Source organism: Pteropus alecto, unplaced genomic scaffold (assembly GCF_000325575.1).
Source record: "Pteropus alecto unplaced genomic scaffold, ASM32557v1 scaffold182, whole genome shotgun sequence".
NCBI lineage: Eukaryota > Metazoa > Chordata > Mammalia > Chiroptera > Pteropodidae > Pteropus > Pteropus alecto.
In genome coordinates, this window is record NW_006433946.1 from 3,288,273 (window position 1) to 3,309,548 (window position 21,276).

General features: G+C 38.4%; 1 protein-coding gene across 1 annotated transcript in view; it reads left to right on the forward strand.

The window, feature by feature from the left end:
• VWC2L (von Willebrand factor C domain containing protein 2 like) overlaps positions 1-18,181 on the forward strand; it is a 141,203-nt gene extending 123,022 nt beyond the window's left edge. Inside the window, exon 4 of the mRNA XM_006908500.1 lies at positions 17,925-18,181. Coding sequence (XP_006908562.1) covers positions 17,925-18,073 — 149 coding nt within the window. The 3' untranslated portion in view covers positions 18,074-18,181. The remainder of the gene's footprint in view (positions 1-17,924) is intronic.
• The last annotated feature ends 3,095 nt before the right edge of the window (positions 18,182-21,276 follow it).

Sequence of the window (21,276 nt, forward strand, 5' to 3'; positions counted from 1 at the left end):
TCCAATGTCGTTAAATCCCGCCATGTATAACATAAGAGATTTCCTGCCCAGATTCAAAGTTAGGGCTTCTTTTTGACTCGTCTATCACACAGACAATCACAATGGTTTTGTAATTCACTCCCTTGTCTCTCGTCTTGCACAGCTCTGCTCAGTCTTTCACACTCTAGGCAGAGTAAGCTTTCAGAAATGTTAATATCATGTCACTTCCCTACTTTAAACTTTTCGCTGGTTCTTTGCTTTAGAGGTTAAAATCCAAATATCTAATTTTGGTACAAAAGGCCTTTCATAGTCTTCTGTCAGCCTTCTCCCATTCCTGAACCCTGTGATTCAGCTACAAAAACTCTTCTTTTTGTCCGCACTGCAACAAAAATTAGCAAAACAGCTCCTGCTATTTAAGATTTTACAATTTCCTAGAAGGGATAAAACTGTTGAAATATACATATATTTTATATTTCATATATAAATATGTATATATTGAAATGGTATCCTTAGGGAGGAACAAAGTGCTTTGAGTTTCAAAAGTTAAAGAAAGAACATTTGGGGGAGATCAGTGTAGTATTCATAACATACTAGAAGTATAAATTTTGTAAATGATTATAAAGAAAATAAAGGGCATTCAAGACAGGAAAAAACATCCTGCTGATCTTTTAAAGTCCTCAGTCAGATTTCACAAGTCTTCTTGTTCCCATCGAAAGAGCTGAGAAGCTACGGTTTATTTTATAATGAAGAAGCTATCTTAGTGGGCAGCTTCAGGGCCTGTAGCAGCTCATACTCTAGTTGGATAGGTGACCAGGGGAGGGAAACAAATAGGGAATGTTTTAGATGGGTTATTTGTAAAACACACAGATAAAGAGACTGTACAGTGAAAAGAAATAGCTCTTTTTTGAACAAGCAGCCACTGTTGCTGGCAGTGTAATATTTCTCATTTCTATGGATGACCATGATTGATCCTCATTTCCTTCTAAGCTATCAGTTCCCATTGATTTTTATTGACTTCCCTTTCCAACCTAGACCCTGAGGTTTATTAATTCACCCTCTTTTTTGCCAATTCCCACTAGCCTCACAAAACCCAAAACCTACATCAATCTAAGTTTCTGCCTCCTCTAATACCAGCCCTGGGCTGTTGGAGACAGTTACACAAACACTCAGCTGCATACTACAATAAAATCCAGGGTTTCTCAGTAAAGCTTTCAGTACTGCCATTCCAACCTCAAGACCCGGCTCTCTTTTACATGGACTTACTCCCCTCTCATTCTCAGTAGATGACTTCATTTCTTCACAGCCAAATGAATTAGCATCATTTTAACTCCCTTGCCAACATCAAGAAACGTGTCCTTATCTTTGTATCTTCTTTATCTTTATATCTCAGGAGAATTTCCTTTCTTTTTAAAAGGCAGATTCTGGCGTAGTAAGTCTGGGTGGGGCCTTACACAGCTCATTTGTAATAAGTTTCCTGGTATGCAAAGGCTGCTGGCCGTGAGATCATGGCATTTTAGTTAGCAAGTCCTACTTTCTCTCCTTCAAACTTTCAATCTTTCCTTCATTGTGGGTTTTTTTTTCTCAGCATATAGATAGGTACAACTCCCTGATCTTAAAATTTTTTAAAAAGGAGGCCTTTAGAAGTTAAACGAATAAATTTCAGGCCAGTACGTTCTCTTGTCCTTTAGCCCTACCTTCTCTTCTCTTCAAAACAAGGTTTCTTAAATGTATAGCTTACATATTTTTTTCACGTGTTACTTAAAGTCCAGCTGCATCTCTACAATGACATAGAAGTTGTTTTTGCTTTTTGCCTACTGGATACTAAATTCGATGGATATGTTCAACTCTTATTTTATTCAATATCCCATCAGCATTAGACTCATTGAAATTTTCTTCTCCACTGACTTCTATCACATCATCTTACTCCCATCTCAATATTCATTTATTCACATACCCTTTCTCAGGGGTCCATTCCTCTCTCTATTCACAACTTACGTGTTAGTTCCTTGGGGTTCCATCAATAGTAACCTTCCCATTATGTATTCTCTCTCGTCGTAGGAAGCCACTTTCATGGATTCAATCACCATCGATATCCTAAAGACTTCTAAATCGATGCTTTCAGTTCAAATGCCTCCCTTGAGATCTCAACCCTTCTGTCTCACTACTTACGTTAAGCTTTCTACTGTTTATAAGCCAAAGACATTTAAAACTCAATATGTGTAGAAATTAACTCGGGATCTTCCACCTAACCTTGGCTATCCTATATTTCTCCTCTCCGTAAAAGATACCACCTGCTACCCAATATAAAAGCAAGAAATACGAACATTAATTTATTTCCTTCTTCTTTCTATACCACTTACATCCACATTCTATCAATCTGTTCCCTTTCCTATCACCCCAGCTTGACCCCTCCTCTCTAATCCTACTGCCACTATTTCAAGGTAGACCTTTCCCATTTCTTTTCTTGAGCAATTACTACTCTTGTTTTCTCCAGCCTGGGTGACTTCCCACCCCACACAGCAGCAGTAGTGATCTGGCTAAAGCACAAATATAATTATACTACTCCACCACTTAAAAATCCTTCCGTGTCTCCTCAATGCTACAACATTAAAGTCTATTCTATTTAGTACAACTTATAAAGTCTTCCAGAACCTGACCACTGCCCTTTCCTCTCTTCAGCTTTAGCTCCCTATATTCCTCCTGGGACCCTAAGCTCCAGCAATATAGAATTCCTTACATTTTTTTCCAAGGGGTTATAACTTCTTCTTTGCTCATGCCACTAACTTCCTACCCACCACTACCACCCTGATTCTTCACAAAAATAGCTCCTGTTCACCCCACAAGAACCGTTTAGTCTTCACACCTTCCAGGAAGCGTTTCTCTTCCTCAGTTTTAATTAGAACTCCTCCTACATTCTCCTACAAATCCTAGTTGTATCTTTGTGTTTGCCTCATTTCTGCTTGAGTAAAAACCCATTGAGAGCCGGGACTATATCGTATTATCATTATATTTCTGATTTGCATTCTCAGGTACATAGGAAGCCTTCAATAAATGCTTTGAAATAAATGAATAATTAAATTATTCTTAATAATTGACATCTGTCCATTGTCAATTCCTCGGAAGGCAGAAAATTTGGGGATATCTTTGAGATAAGAGTGGCAGTATTTGCACTTAAGAGAAACTGCCCTAATCTCTCTTCTCCCTACCCTTCCCATGTTTAGATGTCTTCTCTAATTTCAAGGAAAAGTAATTTACACAGGCAAAAATAAAATCAGTATTTCTAGACTCCCAGGGGTCCAGGCCCTAGTCTATAATTGTACTTTATTTACTGGCTTATTAGTACATGAAACTATTTCCCTATTTTCAGAGATCTCAATGGGCTCTTCAATAACATTTTTAGCATATAAAACTTTGACCATTTTCTTGCTTGGAAATAAATATTGATGTCTGAAGTTCATTTATGTTTATGATAAGGCCAGGGTCTCAATGCATGATCTGAATGACTGTATAAAATGTATTCCCAGAGACAAAATAGCACCTCTGTGTGTCTCAGCACATCAGCAATGCAGAGAGTTCCTTTCATAGTTCAGTTTTGGAAGTTGTTTATTCTGCAGCAATTCAAGCTTGAGCCAAACTGATTGTTTTTCTAGCTTAAATTGCATTGCAGACCTCAAGGAAAAGAACATAAACAGTCAGTAAATTTACAGCCTTTAAACAGAATTGCCTTAACTTGAGGGGATTCCCTTAATATTGGCTTCTTATAATTTTTTTTTTTCTCATTTTAAGAGTTCTCCCATGTCATAGGAATTCAGAACATGAAGGGTTGAACACATGATCTGCTTCAAGCTAAAGTAAAAAAACAAAAACAAAAGCAAACCAAAAACAAAAAAACACAGCAATATCTTTTTAATGCAAATCCCTTATGTGTTGGGTACCATAGCCCAAGTATATAGAGTGGGAGCTGGAATGACAGAGCTCAGACAATGTTGTTCATATTCCATCAACACTCTGATTCTGTCAGAAAAACTAGTATACTATAATCTTAGGCCAGCAATCCACACCAGGAGGACTATCGGTAAATACAAAAATCATCTGGTAATTTCCAAAATTAATAGTTTCACTTCCCTTGTTCTCCAGCTTAACTCTTTAGTCTATAATTTCAACCACTGTCTTGTTAATAGTTCCTATTTCTTTGCCCCTATGATCCCATCCCTGCCCAAACTCCAAAGCTGGAAAATAGCTAACACTTGCAAAGTACATACTACATGCTAATTATTCTCAGAACTGTTATGCATATTAACTCATCTAATATTCCCCCAAATCCTATCAGGTGGGTACTGTTACTGTTTCCGGTTTACAGATGAGGGAAAGGAAATAGAATAAGTGACTTGCCCGTGGTCACGCTGCTATTAAATGATGACTATTTGCCTAGGGCACGCTTCCACAATATTGTGGTGCTCTAATGAGAAACATCACAGTTGCGATTAAATCGGTACCATTACAAATTGTAGTCATTGTCCTCATCTAGACCTTCACCCTGTTCAACAATTTCATTATGCTTTTCCAGTCAGCTATCTTTTTCATTCTCTCAAATGACTGCCTCAACCCTGTCCTTTCTTCATCTTCTCTCTTCACTCTCAGCAGATTAGTGCCCCTCCTCCTTCCCAGAGACAATGGAAATTATCAGGCAGAAAATCCTTTAGCTTTCTATTGTCTATGACCATGGAAGAAATTCCCCTTTTCTCATTTAAGAACACAGAATCCCATGCCCTTGCTTTCTCAGGGGCTCCATTCTCTAAATTATTCTGCCCCATCCAGCCTTTTTATATCCAGTCTCTCTCCCCTGATTCTTTCTCACCAACATTTAAAATATTTATCACTCTCCCATTCTAAATATCCTCCCTCAACTCTGGCCTTGTTACAGCTACCAACTGGGCTTTCTTTATGTCTGCCTCCCCTTACCGCCCATCCATTCCTCAACCTTCTTCAATCTAGTTTTTGCTTTCACTACTGCACAGAAATTGCTCTTGTAAGTCACCAGTAAACTTGTCTCAGCCCATATCTCACTGGCCATCTCAGCTGCATTTGACACTGCCCCTACCAGAAACGTTTCCTTTGCTTTGCTTCTCTGATACCGTATACTGCTGTTTTTTCTCCTTCTCTTTTGGAGACTTCCTTTTAGTCCCCTTAGTTGGCTCCAACTCTTCTGTCTCATATCCTAGGCCCTCTGTCTTCTTGCACTACACCCAATGCTTCAAGGAGACCTCATCTACCCCACTGGCTTCAATTACTATTTACTTGCCAGGGACTCCCAACTCTCTGCCAGGCTCAGCCCACTTTGTTCCACTATTTATTTCCACTTGAATGATTCATACACGTATAAATTTAAAAGTTCTAACATTAACTTTATCCTCTTTTTCTCTACTCCTCCTTCTTTATTAGTGTCTTGTATACTTGCTTAAATCAGAAACTTAACAGGCATCTTCTACCTTACGCCACACATTCTGTCCACTACCAAATCATATTGATTCTGTCTCATAAATAGTGCTCACATCCACTCACTTCTCTCTAGTCTCATGTCACTCCCTTAACCCAGCCCACCATTATCTTCACCTGGATTAAGACAAGAACTGATTAAATTGGTCTGCTTTCTGCTTCTCTATGCCTCAAGCCTTTCTTGCACTTAGGAGCTATTCATGCATGGCTGCTTTGCCCCTTCCCTCTCATTATTACCCATCATTTCCTCCAGGCACTCTTCTCTGATATCTAAACTAGATTAAATACCTTTAATATGTGTGCTCTTTACTTTATTTTTCATAAATTTTATCCCATTGTTATTTATATTCCATATCTACTTTTATCATATGCAACAGAAAGGAAGTATGAATGGTCAACATTATATTTCTAGACTAGAAATATGTCTATACTGGAATCATTATACAGTTTGTGGACTATTTATTTTTACTAATTTCATCATAATTTGTGTATCATAGTTATTAGCTATCTGCAGCCATTGTTAGACATTAAAGAAAATGTCACTTCGTTACTTAATTTACCCATGGGATGTCTAATAATACGTTACAATGAAAATCCTGAAAATGTCAGTAGGGCAGCTTTGGTCATATAAAATCTGCTTATCATCTTTTTTTCCATTGCACAGCATTTTGTGTCTTTGAATATAAAGAATAGAAATGGAATGCTTTGTGTTCAATCTGTATTATGAAATGTGCTGTGTGTGAGTGAGGAGGGGGTGATGCCCACTTTCTTGACAAGCATACCCCATGTCCACTGCCCCTCTCTCCAAGTGAGTGTGTGACTTCCATTCTATTATGTTCAATCAAGTATATTATTTTAAGGAAATTAAATAAGTTTGTAATTTTTTCATCAGTGAAGGAGGCAGTTTTCAAAGATGATACTAAATTAGTTTTCTGATGTAGAAAATGTGTTGCTTACAAAAATTTTATTTCTCATACTAAAGGTAGATAAAACCAAGGAATATAATCTTTTCTAACCTGATTCTATCCCAAAGATAAATATAGACTATTTTCTTTCCAGCGATAACCAACTTGTTTTTGGAAAGTGAGGTCATTAAAGCAAGCAAAATGGGTCCAAATGCCAAGTTTCACACATGACTCTTTAATTCTCAAAGCTGTCATATGGGTACAAATCACACTTATCAAAGCAACACAATAATGACAGCTCAGAGGTCGATGCTGAAACTTGAAAGTAATTGAACCATTTAACCACCATTTACTTGCTCAGAATTTCTCCTCAGGAATGACCTGTTGTTAAAAGCCTATGTTCTTGTAGCATGGTAAATTCATTGCCTTTTGGATCAGCTCATTCTATTTTGAACCATCTTTCAAAAATCAGACTAACTGTGCCATCTTGCTGGTTCCCAGTGGTATGGTTTTTATCTAAGTTCTGCTTTATCCTAAAGCAGTGGTTCTCATACCTTAGCCTGCATCAGAATAACCTGGAACATGTGTTAAAACACAGATTACTGGACCCATACCTAGAGTTCTTCATTCGGTAGATGTCTGATGGGACTGAAAATTTACGTTTCAACGATGTTCCCAGTGATGCTGATGATGTCGATCAAAGGCCTACAGTCTGAGAATCCCTGTCGTAAAGATATGTCCTTTCCAACAACACTTAGTATTTCTTCCTACCAAAGTATATAAAATTTAGTTTTCTTTAGGTCACTCCTAATGCCTCTTTATCCTTTCACAGTTCTTCTAGGCCAGTACTGTCCAATAGAAATATCATGTGAGCCATGATATTTTCTAAATTTTCCAAAATTAAATTTTCTAAATGAGCCACATTAAAAAGGTAAAAAGAAAGAGATGAAATTAATTTTAAGAATATATTTTATTTCACCCAATATACCCCAAATATTTTTATCCAACATTGATTATTGATTATCAATGAGCGATTTTACTTTTTTTTTTTTTTATGCCCGAAGCATACCGAGTCTTTGAAATCTGATGTGTATTTTTTTGCCCTTACAGCATACCTCATTTGGGACTAGTCACATTTCAAATACTCCTCAGTCACATGTGGCTAGTGGCTACTGTAAGGGAAAGCATGGCTGTAGGACTTTAGAGTCAAGGAAGCTTGAGTACTAGGGACTCTGCTTTACTGGCCTCTTTCTATGACTTTGACTACTCTTCTTCAGTTTCAAATGTGCCTAGTTGTCAGATGTATTATCAATTTAATGACATATTTTAAGAGACAAAAGTAAAACTATTACATCATTAAATGCACACCTTGATTTTAAAATGTATGTCAATATAAGCATTTTATCTATTTTTTATACATAGAACATAAACATGTCATGATGCACTGTTTTTCTATTATCATTTTGTTCTACTCGAATCCTCCCCCATCAAAAATCTCTCCTTCTAGCAAGATAATCCATGTTAACAACACAGTATTTCTGCTTATTTTTCCTTTGTCGTCATGTAATCTTATACAAACACACACACAGAAATTTGTCTATATTTGTTTTATGAAAATAGGATCATATTACACCTACACTTCCCTTCAAAATTTCTTTCTTATTCAATAATAATTCATGAAAATCACTGCAAGTCAGCTTACACAAGTCATAATTCCTTCTTAATGGCTATGGTAGAGTCTATGGAGTGGGCACCAGAATTTATTCAATATTTTTGTTATTGGTGGGCATTGACATTTTATTCTGTTTTTTCAAGCATTAAGATAAATGCTGCAAAAAACTTCTAGATAGACAGATATTTACATTTATGTATGTATGTATGTATGTATGTATGTATTTATGTATTTATTTATGTATTTATGTATTTATGTATGTATTTATTTATTTATTTTGTCTATTCTCACTTTGATGTAGCTTACAATCTCTTTGCTAGACTTTCTCTATCTGTGTCCTTTCTTTCCAACAAACAAAAGTAGTTATCATTAGTAGTCCAAGCAAACCATTTTACATTATTTTCCTCATGAATCCTACCACAGTCAACAACTGATTCATATCAACAAACTTCCCTTAACCCTCCCCAAAGATGCTGTCTCTTCACAGGAGAAATCCACATAGGAATGATTTTCCTGTTGAAAGCCCACTCACTTTGCAAAAAAATGTTAGTTGACATCAACAAGATTAATTTCTTCACTGATGTTTTAAAATTAAGAAAATAAAAATTAGACTAGAACGAAGGACCTGGACTCTATAAACTACCCAAAGTAGCATAGATTATAACTCAGGCAGTAGCTATAATCAGAATGATAAATAGCAACAACTAATATTTATTGAATGTTAATATGTAACAGTCATTGTTCTAAGTGTTTTACGTATGCTAATCTAGTCTCTCCTTCGAAACTTCCATAAGGTAAGCACTCTTATTATTTTAATATTATTCCCACTTTATGGCTGAGGACATCAAGATCATACCTCCAGTGAATGACAGAAGCAGGATTCAAATGTGACATTATCATCCTAATCGCCTCACCTAGAAGTTAATCAACTCAACCACTAAGTAAGAAGTAGTAAATCACCTCACCTCCTCGCTCTCTGAACCCCAGTGCCCTCAGCTGTAAAATAGGTACAGTAATACCAGCTCTTCCTAACTTTAAGATCGCTGAGAAGAAACATGAAAGTGATTCGAAAACCATTGAAACGTCTAACAAGGGAGGTAGTTTTGTTTCAGCTTGGAAAATTTGACTGAGGTGATTTCATCATTTGAAGCAAAGGCTAAGCCGATGAAGTGTTTTATACGATGGCAAAACAAGCCATATTCTGACCACATACATTCTTCCGAAGGTGAGACTGGACATACACAGCCAACTAACACAGAGCATGAACTACGCCAGATTCTCTCAGCCTGCCGATTTGCCTGAAATTAGAAAAAGAGCAGCCAACCTTTACCTCCGTTGTACAGCCCGACTGCACCCTTCCTCTCCCTGCTCCAGCCCTTGCATTTTACTTAATTGGAGCACCAAGCTATAAATCTTACATACTTAAGGGCCAGAAAACTCTCTGGAGCTCTTACACTGAAATTTGTGTGGGAGTTCAGCAATATTGAATTTTCAAATAAAATGATTAACAGTCACCTTTAGGGCAGCCTCAGAGAAAACAATCCTTCCTGAATCTTGCCACCATAATCTGAGGAAGCTTTTTGTTCTTAGGTTTAATAAAATGGTGGTAACATAGTTGTGAGTGAGTAAAAGCAGGAATCGAGGCAGGACACTCCATTCTCCAGTCTGGAATCTCCAGCAAGCAAAATCTCATCAGCATTCTCTGTCCGGGCCTAACGAGGCTATTGGAACATGTTACTGGGGAGGTTTCAGTCACTTTTTGCAGTTTGATTTAAACTGCAATCGGCTCTAATTAGTGGCTTTTTAGAAACATTTTCTCCAAGATTTTAATAGTTGAAAATGGGTACACCTGATCAGAAAGACTATTTGCTTTTCCACAGTGGAATAACACCTACCAGACTTCATGAAGCAGAGAATTAAAATCATTTAAGAGGAAAGGACATAATCCAATCTAACTCAACCCCAGACTGAGGACTACAAGCCTACTGTTTGCTGAAACAATGATTTAGATGCTCTGCCAAATAAATATGGGATGTTTATGGGCTTACACAATAGGAATCTGCTTCATTTATGCAGCAGGAACATCATTCACAACCGATTTCTAAAAGACACCAAGCGTCAGTAATAAATTTTCAAATCAAGGCCGGAAATTGCAATACTCAAACAGGGACTATTAAACAATATGAAGTTGTTGTCAGAAGAAGGGTTATCAGGGATGCCATACCAATTTACAATCCGAAAGCATCTATAAAGCGATCATAACCAGCCTGGCTTTCCTGGTCTCCAGGGTGGAGGCTTGGCTGTAAAGAGGATCTGGGTCAGTGAGCAGCAAGGACAGGGCATTTCCTACTGAGAGATCTCAGTGCCAGTCTGGCTGCCCTCTGAGATGATCACTGGACCCACTCTGCCTTCTCAGCCATTTCTGCTTCTTGGGAGTAACTCTGCTTTGCAGTTATGGAGAAGAAGTTGAATAGAGCTGCAGGAGGGGCCTGCTTTTCTGTCCTACACAGGTATTCTATAGCTGGACGTAACAGTTTCCATTCGCCATTTTTCTATTTATTCCTTTACCTACAGACACACACGCACGCACACACGCACACACACACACACACACTTACACACACGCACATACACATACACAAACTCTTAAAAAACAGGAATTTAAATATCCTAGCCTTTTTCCTCTAACCCATCCCACAACTCCCAGGTGCTATTAAAATTTGGAGGAAATGAAAAACAGCTCCAACTTAGACAGATTGACTTCTGAGATGGCTCACAGAAAAGTGGCTGTGGATCCTAGCTCAATTACTTCCTAGTTGTGACCTTGAGAAACTCACTTGACATTTTTATGTTTTATTGTCTGATCTATAAAACAAAAAAATAGTAGGTCGCATAGGAAGGAAATAAGATCGTGCATAAAAATTCTTAAAAAGAATTCAAAAAGTGTTAATTGAATTCAGTGTTATCAGCTGGATCTGGGTTGTGCCTGAGCTTCCTACAAAAGAAAGCTGGGGAATCAGGAAGAGGAAAGTGTATAGTTATGACTGACATGTGGAGTAAATAATCACACATATGACGAAAGACTCTCCTCAAGGAAAGTAGTCAATCAGGGGTCAGAATACAAGGGTTGAAATTAAACTCTCCTGCTGTGCAGTTCTCAGCCCCTTATCAAGTCCTTTAATCTCTGAGCTTTACTTCCCTCACTTGTGCAATGGGATTTATGGTAAACACCTTACAGGATGATGGTGAATATGAAATAAGAAAACCTTTGAACATGGTCTGTAAATTATAACGTATTTTTCACTCTGGGTCCAGGCTGTTCACTACATTTTATTTATTTTCTTCACAGCACAGAATGACTTGAAATAGTCCTTGTTTAATTGTTTTTCTTTTTTTGTTTTTTTTGCCTGATTTACTCCACTAGAATGTCAACTCCCTAAAGGCAGAAACTCTGTCTTAATAGCTGTATCACTCGTGCTTAGAGCAGTTTATTCATTTAGAACAAGGAAAGCATACTGGCAATCAGCCCTAGGAAAAAAAACTTGAAATAAATGAAGTCTGCCACATTGACCCCTCTCCCCATTTCCCTTAGCCTCAGAAAGGAACTATTCCCCTCTTCCTATAATTGGGAAATTCTCTACGTGTGAAGAGAGCCCATCTCTCCTTAAAGAGGTTGCAAATGCCAGATATTCACGTTCCTGCCTCCCTTGCAGCTAGGGTGCAGGTATTTAACTAGGCCTAATGTTTGTCCTCAGGCTCACCTGCCACAGACTTTAAATTGAAAGCTAGTGATTTCAAGAGGCATAGAACCACACAGTCTTCATTCTGGCAAGACTAGTATGAGGCAGCTCGGCTCATGGTTCTAGCAGTAGCATCCAGGGTCCTGGCATGGTGATATTCATGGGACAAACAGCGATATCTGCATTCAAAGTGTTTTCACTAGGTCAAATCTATGGTATGATTTTGGCCCTTACTCTTGATTGTATTATGTCCCAAACTTGGTTCTCTCAGCTATTCTCTAGATATAACTTCCTTTAATTTGTGCCTTTTATCCAGGATTCACTGGTAGGATCATCCTCTTCCCTAAACAGCCCAGTATCTCTACTAGATCCTGATTCCCTAAGGGACTCCAAATGAGTTTTTCTTTTATAAATTACCTTCCCCCTCCAACTCTTTTCCTCCTCCTTCATTCAGATCAAATTGTACATTCCTGGGCCTTTTTCCCCGTAGGACCTTACTTTCTATAAGGCATATCTGATCAATTAATTCAAGTCAATGTGTTAATTGCTGACACTAATTTAATGTTACTCCAGCACCTTAACAGAGACTTTTAATACCTCAAAGCGAGGAAGAAAAAAATGTGCTTTTACCACCACAGTGCCAAGGCCTCTGAGGGCTCTATTCTTTGCAATCTTGAAGGTCCTGCATCTATCAAGATAGGTCACGTTTAGCCCACCCTTGAGTGTTCTGTGGACTAATTATATAGCGACACTGGTGTGGTTTATGGAATGTCCTTTCTTTATGATTCTACATGCACATGCATGCATACACACACACAGAGACTTACTTAAAATATATCAATAGCTTCCCATGGCTTTTACAATAAAGATCAGAATCTTTAACATGGCCAACAAGGCCCAGATCTTGAGCCCTAACCTAGTGATGCAAATGTTTAACAACTGACTCTCACCAGTGTCTAACAATTGGCTCTTGGGCCAGAAGAGGGGTGCTCAAAATCCTGATTTGTAGCATTTCCTGATTTGGCTGGTGTAAATACTTCCATCGTGGCTGATTTCAGGTTATGAATATAATGTCAACAAGGTTACAAAACTCTTGAATATTTAACACTTGGCTCTTGCAAGCCAGTATGAGCCACTGGCTCCATTACAACACTGTTTTCCAAGCCGCTTCTAACTGCACTCACCACTCTAACCTCATTGGCTTTTTCGACTTCTTCAGTGGGTCATACTTACTCCCCCTGGCCCCCATGCCACACACACCAAATCTTTCCATAGACTCAGAGCCTAGGTCAAGTCCTCTGTTACAACCTTCCAAATTTCTGTGATCCTCTCCTTCAGAGCATCGATTTCACATTAAGTATTTGTGTCTTCACGTAACTGATGTGATATTTAACATAGTAAGCAAGCATGGATCTATAGGAAGTTTGATCAGGGTAGCTACAGACTTCCTTTTCTTTTGGTTCTATGCACCCTTTCATAAGGGAAATTTCAAGAGTTATCAATAAGACAACTTTAGTGAATGAGTGAATCTACTCTGTTCTTACAACTACAAACATAATAGAATCCCTTCTATTTTCTCCTGGTTTCTTAGGTTATTGAAGCTGGAGAAGATAATTCCAAATGTCTCTTCTCTTGATCACTAGATATTCTATGTAGATGCCTGTGAGCTACCTCTGAGAGGTTGAGGTTTGGAGATGGGGGATGTACTGCTGAAAAGACAGCTCCAGGTTCCCACAGCCACCTCACCAAATAAGTTCTGTTTTTATAAGATTTTTAAAAAATAATTTCTAGTGCAGAAAAAATAAATGTTTGCAAACCACTTTTTATTTTATAGTGTACAAAATAAGTGCTCATAGAAGTACAGAATAATAGGGGAAATTATTTATATGTTTCATGGAAATTTTTTTTTTTATGTATGAAAATTTCTAGCTTGTTTTCTCTTCTTTAACCTCCTTGCTCCAACTCCCAGTAAAGATTTAAGTTGCATTTACCTTTGTATTACACTTTCAAAAGTATAAATCTTTTCTGAGACTGGGCCATATGGGTTTCCATTTGTATTTAGGTTACAGAGTGCTCACCTCAAGTCACATAGATAATTAAATGTAGAACCACAACTTGAATCAAGTCTCCTGAGTCACATTCTACTTTCATTCTGCTGCTTAGTTGGTCTGTTTTCAGTAACAGTGAGAACTCCACTGCTGCCCAAGGAAAAGCCAAAGTTCCACTGTCCAAGCATCTCCTCCCTGAAAACATTTATTTTCAGAAAAATTGTGTTTTATGGAGACTTTATGAATACACACAATATAAAACCAGTATGTTTGATAAAGAGCTATAGAAAAACAGTCTCACTTCTTCCTAGCCATCAAATTTCTTACCTCAATATGCATCCTCAACACTAAAAAAAACTGGACTTCTAAATTCTGGATAGAAACCCAAGATCTGGGCAAAGGAATTGCCTCTTTTCCTGGGCAATTAAAATCATCCTATAAGTGAGAAAGATTTGCATTTATATTCCATGGATGCCACTCACTAGATAGGTGATCTCACACAAGTCATTTTCTACCGCTGAGGCTCAATGTCTTGAGAATGAGAATGTATATTTTATAAAGTTTATTAGAAAGATTAAATGAGACAAACTCCTGGCATAAAGTAAATGCTCAAAAAATTGTTGCTCTGTATTTCTATTAATTTATAAATATTTCTGTACCTATATTACTAGAGCTAGGGCTGATATATCTAGGTAAAGCCTGATCTCAGAAAATAATTTTGTTTCCAATATATAACTAGTTTGTTCATACTGTGTCAGTTAAACAAACATACACTGAATTTTTAATATTTGCTGGACACAATGTTAGGCCCAGGCCATTCAAAATGACAGATATTCAGTTCTGTTTTCAAGGAGCTGATGATTTCAATCATCCCTGACAGATGAGACAGGCTATGTTCTTAAAGGTCTCTAAGAGAGACCTCACCACACTGTCGGCAACTGCCACACTCAATTCTCAGTTCTCTGAGCAATTTGCGTGTGTTTACAATTCCTTGAGAATCAAAGTATCACCATTTTCTCTTATCCTAGGCGTCAGAAGAAAGAACAGTTGGTCACCATTTTTCACCTACTAAGCCTTCATTCCCTGAGAGTTGTTGAGTTATTCCTCTGTCTTCTCTTTCTAGATTAAATAATTCCAACCTCTTTAACCTTTTCTCAGAGGTCCTATTTTCCAGCTTTCAGTTTAATCATTTTCACTGCTCCTCTCTAGGGTCTCTCCAAGTCTTCTGCATTAAAATATGTTGCTTTTGCTATTGAATTCACTCTGCTAAGCATCTAAGTCTTTTATATAAACTGGGACAAAAGGAAAGCAGCTTCCAAATAAAAGGAAGAACACAGACAGAAGGATGGATTTCCCCTGTAAGAAACTCATGTAGAACACTCATATGCTCAAAGCAAATTAGCATTTACTGTCACAACTGGTTTACAGTCACCACTATTAAGAGGCTGGGCCAAAACCAAAACAGTTTCTACATTGTACCAACAATTCTGTCTGACATTTACTTAAATTACTTTTAAGCAGATCAGACTCTTAACGGCAAATTCGAGGCTTGCTTTAGTTACACCCAAAGTTTTCAGAAGGGTGCTAATAAAATCACTGTTAATGAGATCAAACAGGATATTTTGATTCCTGTAAAATACCTCTGGCTGCCAAGTAGACAGTTGAGAGGTTGCCATGTTATTTACAGATAGTGCCTCTGACTGGTCAGTCCTGGCAAAGTACTAAGGCTCTTTCTTTGCATTCTGTCAATCAATACGAATTAATATTTCCTGAGCTGAGAGTGCAGCAAATTCTGAATGACACTTAAGAAATGATGTACAGCAGCTGATCAAATTCATACCAATCATAGTATGGCATACGCAGAAAGACATACGCAGAAAGGGGCAGATATGAAAACCAGAATCCTCATAAAATATCTCGTCAAGACATGCCCGATGGCTTGACAGAAATCTCTTACCAAGAGCCCTCTCTGCCTTTTTCTCTTATTATGCTATCAAGATGAATCTGCCCATGTAAGCCAGCAACATTCCTCTACACACACATACACATACACACACAAACACACACACACACACACACACACACAGACATTGGGACTTCTTTGTATTGGAACCATTGTTTAGATTTTTTTTTTCTTTCCCCATCTGGAAAAGTTAAAAAGTCTACAATTGGGGTGAAAAGAATTGGTTTGAACTGGAGAAGTGAAGGGAGGGAAGCCACTGTCTCCTTTGGATGACTCCAGGAAAACAGATGGTAGTTGAATCTGGTTCAATTTCTGAACTATTCTGGCTTTGATCAGACCCTGTCTGGCCTAGATCTGGCTGGACTGAGTGAGGTCTGTCAATAACTGCCATGGTAGAACCAGCTACATTCTGGAAAAGTCTCCTTACCGAGTTCTCCAAAGATTCTCCCTGTTCTGGTAACAGAACTTGGTGTGGGATTTTCCCAGGGAAGTGTAGTCCCAAAGACAGTTCAATCTTTCAAACAATAACTAAATCTGAAGACTTATGAAATTTATATAGCACTCCTTAAATAATCAGCATTTAGGATAGCCAGGGTCTTATAACCACAGCATCATAAGAAGTGCCCTCCTGGGCAAAAGTAGACAGTTTGCTAGCTGTTGGGATGTCAGCCTCGACTTATTATATAGCTTCTACTTTTGCTGGTTCTCCACGCCAGGCACATACCCAACATGTCTGCCCACCAGAATGAAGGAAAGGCATAAATACACAAATGCCATTGGTAAGTGCATGCACAAGCGAGGTCTGGGAGCTTCAAAACAATAGGTGATTAAAGCCATAGAATATTAAATCGTTTTATATTGATAAATAGATATCGTAACTCAATAGTTACCATTTTCATAAAAGCAAGATTCCAATTACAAAGTGGAACTGCAAATCGCCCGATTTCACTTATTTGACAGTAAAGATAGTCTCGTAAATTCTTATCAAATGGTAAGAAAGTGAAGTGGGGCACTAATATTGATGTATGTTGCCATGTTGATTTGTAGTGGTTATGGCAAGTGGCCAATAACGCTGGATTAATAAATCACCGGTAGACACAACTCGGTGCTCCATTTCTTTATCCAAATATCCACTTGAGAGACTTATATCAAATTATTTCAAAGGAACGGCAATTTGTACCACCCTACTGTAATCCACTGCACCCTGGGAAGTGATACTTATTTCCTTTGACTTTGAGAAATAATATTGCCAACACTGAACACTGACATTTGAACATTGGGAGGGTGAAGGGGAAAAAAAGAGAAAATAAGTAAAGAGAAAAAGAGAGAAAGAGAAGAAGTGAAAAACTGAGACTGGTGAATTTTAAAAAATATACATCGATAATGAGCAAGTGACATTTTTAGTAAAGTGTTTCTGAATGTGAAAAAGTAAAATAAAATTCCTGTTGACTTTCAAAAGCCAACTGTTTCGGTCATTCTTTAAAAAAATAGATATCCAGCAGATTAAAGGAACTCCATTTATAAAAATCAAATGAACTTCTAACAAAGCTTGTTTGGGACATGAATAAATCATCTAGTTATGAATTATTCATGATTATCAAGAAACAAGCTGGGGATTCCAGGAACTGAGCTTGGGGAAGTGCTGAAACCAGGGAGTGAGCGAGTTCATCATCTCATACCCGCCATGGGAAGAGAGAGGACAGGCCACAGGATACCGTCATCGGACACAGACCTTGCAAAACCCCCACTCCAGTTCCAGGGAACACCTCAGCAGTCATTACACCCCAAAGCATAAAGCAAATAGAGTTTAATTCATAGAAGTTTACTTTAGAAAATTGCATATACTGAGTAACAGACAATATTTTTCGAGCTCTGGAACTTTCTTTTTTTAATGCGTGATATATATAGAGAATACAATCTGTGTGCAAAAGACAGGAAGGGTTGAAAGTCTGCATTTAAAGGAGACAGCTAGAAAACTCCTTAATGATAAACTGTTAAGTGTAGTGTGATCTATTCATTCAAGGCTGTGGGGGTTGGATTTTTTAACTGAGGTTGGGGAGAGAAGAGAGAAAGGGAGCCTCTTGGATTTAATCAACTAATCAATGTATGTGTGTGTTCCAGGTCCAAACTGCTTTGCAGGAACTACAATAATTCCAGCTGGCATTGAAGTGAAAGTGGATGAATGTAACATCTGTCACTGTCACAACGGGGACTGGTGGAAGCCGGCTCAGTGTTCAAAACGTGAATGCCAAGGCAAGCTGACTGTGTAGGACAAATTCCCAACTGATGACGAATTCTTGGGAGAGGATGGCTTCTACTCTGCACATGTTTAAAATAAAACAAAACAAACCAACAAACTCCTGCCAGCTACAACAGGGTCACCAGCAAAACCTTTTAGGGTTGACAAAAGTGAATATTTTACTAAGAGGAAATTTCTCTCTTTCTCTCTCGCTATATAAAATATATACAGTATATAGCTATCGAAACCGCTTTTGTAATTATCCATGCTTGGTGGTGACTTGACGACTGAATTTCTGGAACAAAAACAAAGAAATAGCCTCGTACAGGCTCCTCCTCTGGTGACACCACTAGCCTGCCAGCTCACCGTCCGCCGAGTCAATCCATTTTTACTCTCCTGTACATCAGACACAGCATTTTTCTCTTGTAGTATTTCTTTTTCCTATTTAGAGTCTAAGAGGCCAGATTTGACTGCACAGTAAAGTTTTGAGTTGTATCAAACCAGCTTTGGTAAAGAAATGTCATAGGCGAGGACCCTTCCAGACCAGAGGCACCAAAAGCATCCAACTGATCTCTCCCCTCGAGTCATGACCTATAGGCTAAGAAAAGAGAGGCGCACACAGATGGACCCACCGCCGGGCAGGGCAGGGAACTGGTGCTTGGTGCATTATTTGGGGGTTCTCAACTTGATTCTTACGAACTACACGTTTCATCCTCAAAATCTTGAAACTGCCAATGAAAAAATATGTGAAGAACACCATGAACTTGACTAAAGAATCCAAAGGAGACAAGTCTTTAAAATTGTAGCATTAATCACCAAACTTTCTTGTGAGGCTGAATTTGAGTTCAGCTTATAACTAAACACACTCTTAGCCCACTCTGTCACCTGGCACTACAAATACCAGAACCAGGGTGAGTAGCCCACTGTGAATCTGAATCCTTTTGAACACCACTGGCTTTCGTGGTCAGATTTGGCTGAAAGCCAGGAGGACACACAGGCAGGTTTTATGGTTCAGGCCATGTTTGCCATGTTAGAGTAATGACTGCTCAGCCCTATATCTAAAACAGAAAAAACTCTTTCCACCTCAAGTGCTGATTTAAATTAAAGATTAGGGTAGAGTGAGTCTTGCACAATATAACTCCATTTGTTGAACATTTTTTTAAAATGTATATATTAGATACTGAACAATTCAAGTGAACCTTTGAAGAGTCTCAAGGTTGCCCTGGTAATGCTGCTAGTCTAGTAACAGAAAAACAAAATACACAGGGTATCTGATGCCACCTCGATTCAAGTGCAAATTTAGCAATTCTGAAACCACATGGCATAGTTAGTTGCTTATTCCACTTTTCCGTCTTGAAAACCCTGGCACAGATCTGGTAGGGTCCTTGAGGAAACTTGAAGGTTGTTCTCATTATCCATATTCCTTCCTTTTCTGCTCCTACCCCAACATGGGCTTTGCAATAACTCCTGTGGAGTGCCACATTCTAGAACAAGCTTTCTCAACCTTAGTACTATCGACACTTTGGGCCAGACATTTCACTATTGCTGGGGGTCTGTCCTGTGCATTTTTAGAATGTTTAGCAGCATCCTTGATCTCTATCCACTACATGCCAATAGCAACACCCTAGTTGTAACAACACAATGTCTCCAGACATTTCAAATGTCCCCGAGGAGTGGAGAAGTGGACAAAATATCACCTGATCGAGAACCAGTGGTCTAGAATAATCAGTACAAAGTGGTTTCTGCCAGAGGACATGCCAGGCACACTCTGGCTAAGCCTGTGGCTTTGGCGAGCCTCTGAGCTCTTTGGGATATGCACAATCGGCAGCTCCGAGGGGGAGGGGTCAGTCTCCTCCAAAGGGAGTGATGCTTCTATGCCATAGGTCCACCCTCAGGAAACACTTCTTTTGTCTCACGAACTGGATTTTCATTTAAAATTGTCAGTCTCTCCTCCCTGGAAGCACTTCCTGTCATCAAGAAAGAGTTGTCATTTCCCAAATTAATGTGTTGACAAGGTGGACCTGACACTTCTCACGCACACTGTGCTTGTGTCATGATACAAATAGCCATGCCGGCACCATTCAAGGAAGAACATCAAGCCGCCTTCTCTTAGAACACCAATTTGCAGCAAGGTTGGTGCCTTTCAGTAGCCACCATGGATACATCATATAGACAGTCATGAATCATTCATGAACAATTCTGCATGATTTATTCCTGCACTCCAAAGTAAAGGCATTCCATACTTCAGCTTACGTCTAGACAGAGATGTATTATAGAGCTTCCTTTGCCCCGAGACTTTCTGTTGCCAGCTTCGAAAATCCACACTCTTGGAAAGAAATAATAAAAATAATAAATGACAGGAATAAGATTTGAAACCTAGAAAATGCCACTAATGGAGCCATGTAGCATAGTACCCTATCTATTATTAAAGAGTTACTCTGTCCTTTTAAGAAAAAGGAAAAAGAGTGAGACTGGGAAGCCAGGGTACAGAAATTTTGCGTCAAAGTCTTGGCACAGTGATAATCCCAGCAAGAATTAACTAGAATCAAGTACAATATCCATCAAGAAATGCTCTTTAGACAGTTTGCAGAATGAAGGCTGCTCCTTGGCCTCTGTTACCAGCCAGAGAAAGGATTTTTTTTTTTCTCTCTCAGAGTTTCACTACAAGCTGTTTCTTTTAAGACTTTGTAGCACTGACATTTTTCCCCTTTTAGGGAGAGATGAACCTATACTGTGACAGAATTTCTCATGAAGCATAAGCATTTACAACTTCCTTCTACCCAGGTCATTGAGAAATTCTTTCCAAACTCTGAACACCAGAGCTGTGGTCTCATCTGTTGCTCATCTGTTGTTTTTTTTCCTTTCGAAGGCCTTGTTTGCAACCACACTGTCACCTCTGTCCTGGTATTCTTCCTCTACCTTTGGTTCTCGGCTTTAACTACAGCTATGTTTAAATAAGGGATCAACATCCTGTTTGTCAGCTGATGCCTGTTTAAAAAAAAAAAAAAAAAGATTCAGTTTCTAAAATCTTTGAAAAATGGTGTGCCTGAAAACTAGTGAGAAAAAAAAAAAACCTAAACACTAAACTGTAAAAAGGGGATTCTAGCAACAATATTTGATGTGTAAAGAATATATTATTAAAAAATTATTTTGTTAAATATAAAGTGTGTTAACCAGCAAACATTGTTTGTGGTATATTTTCCTTCCTAAATTTCTCCCTTCTTCCCACCCTCA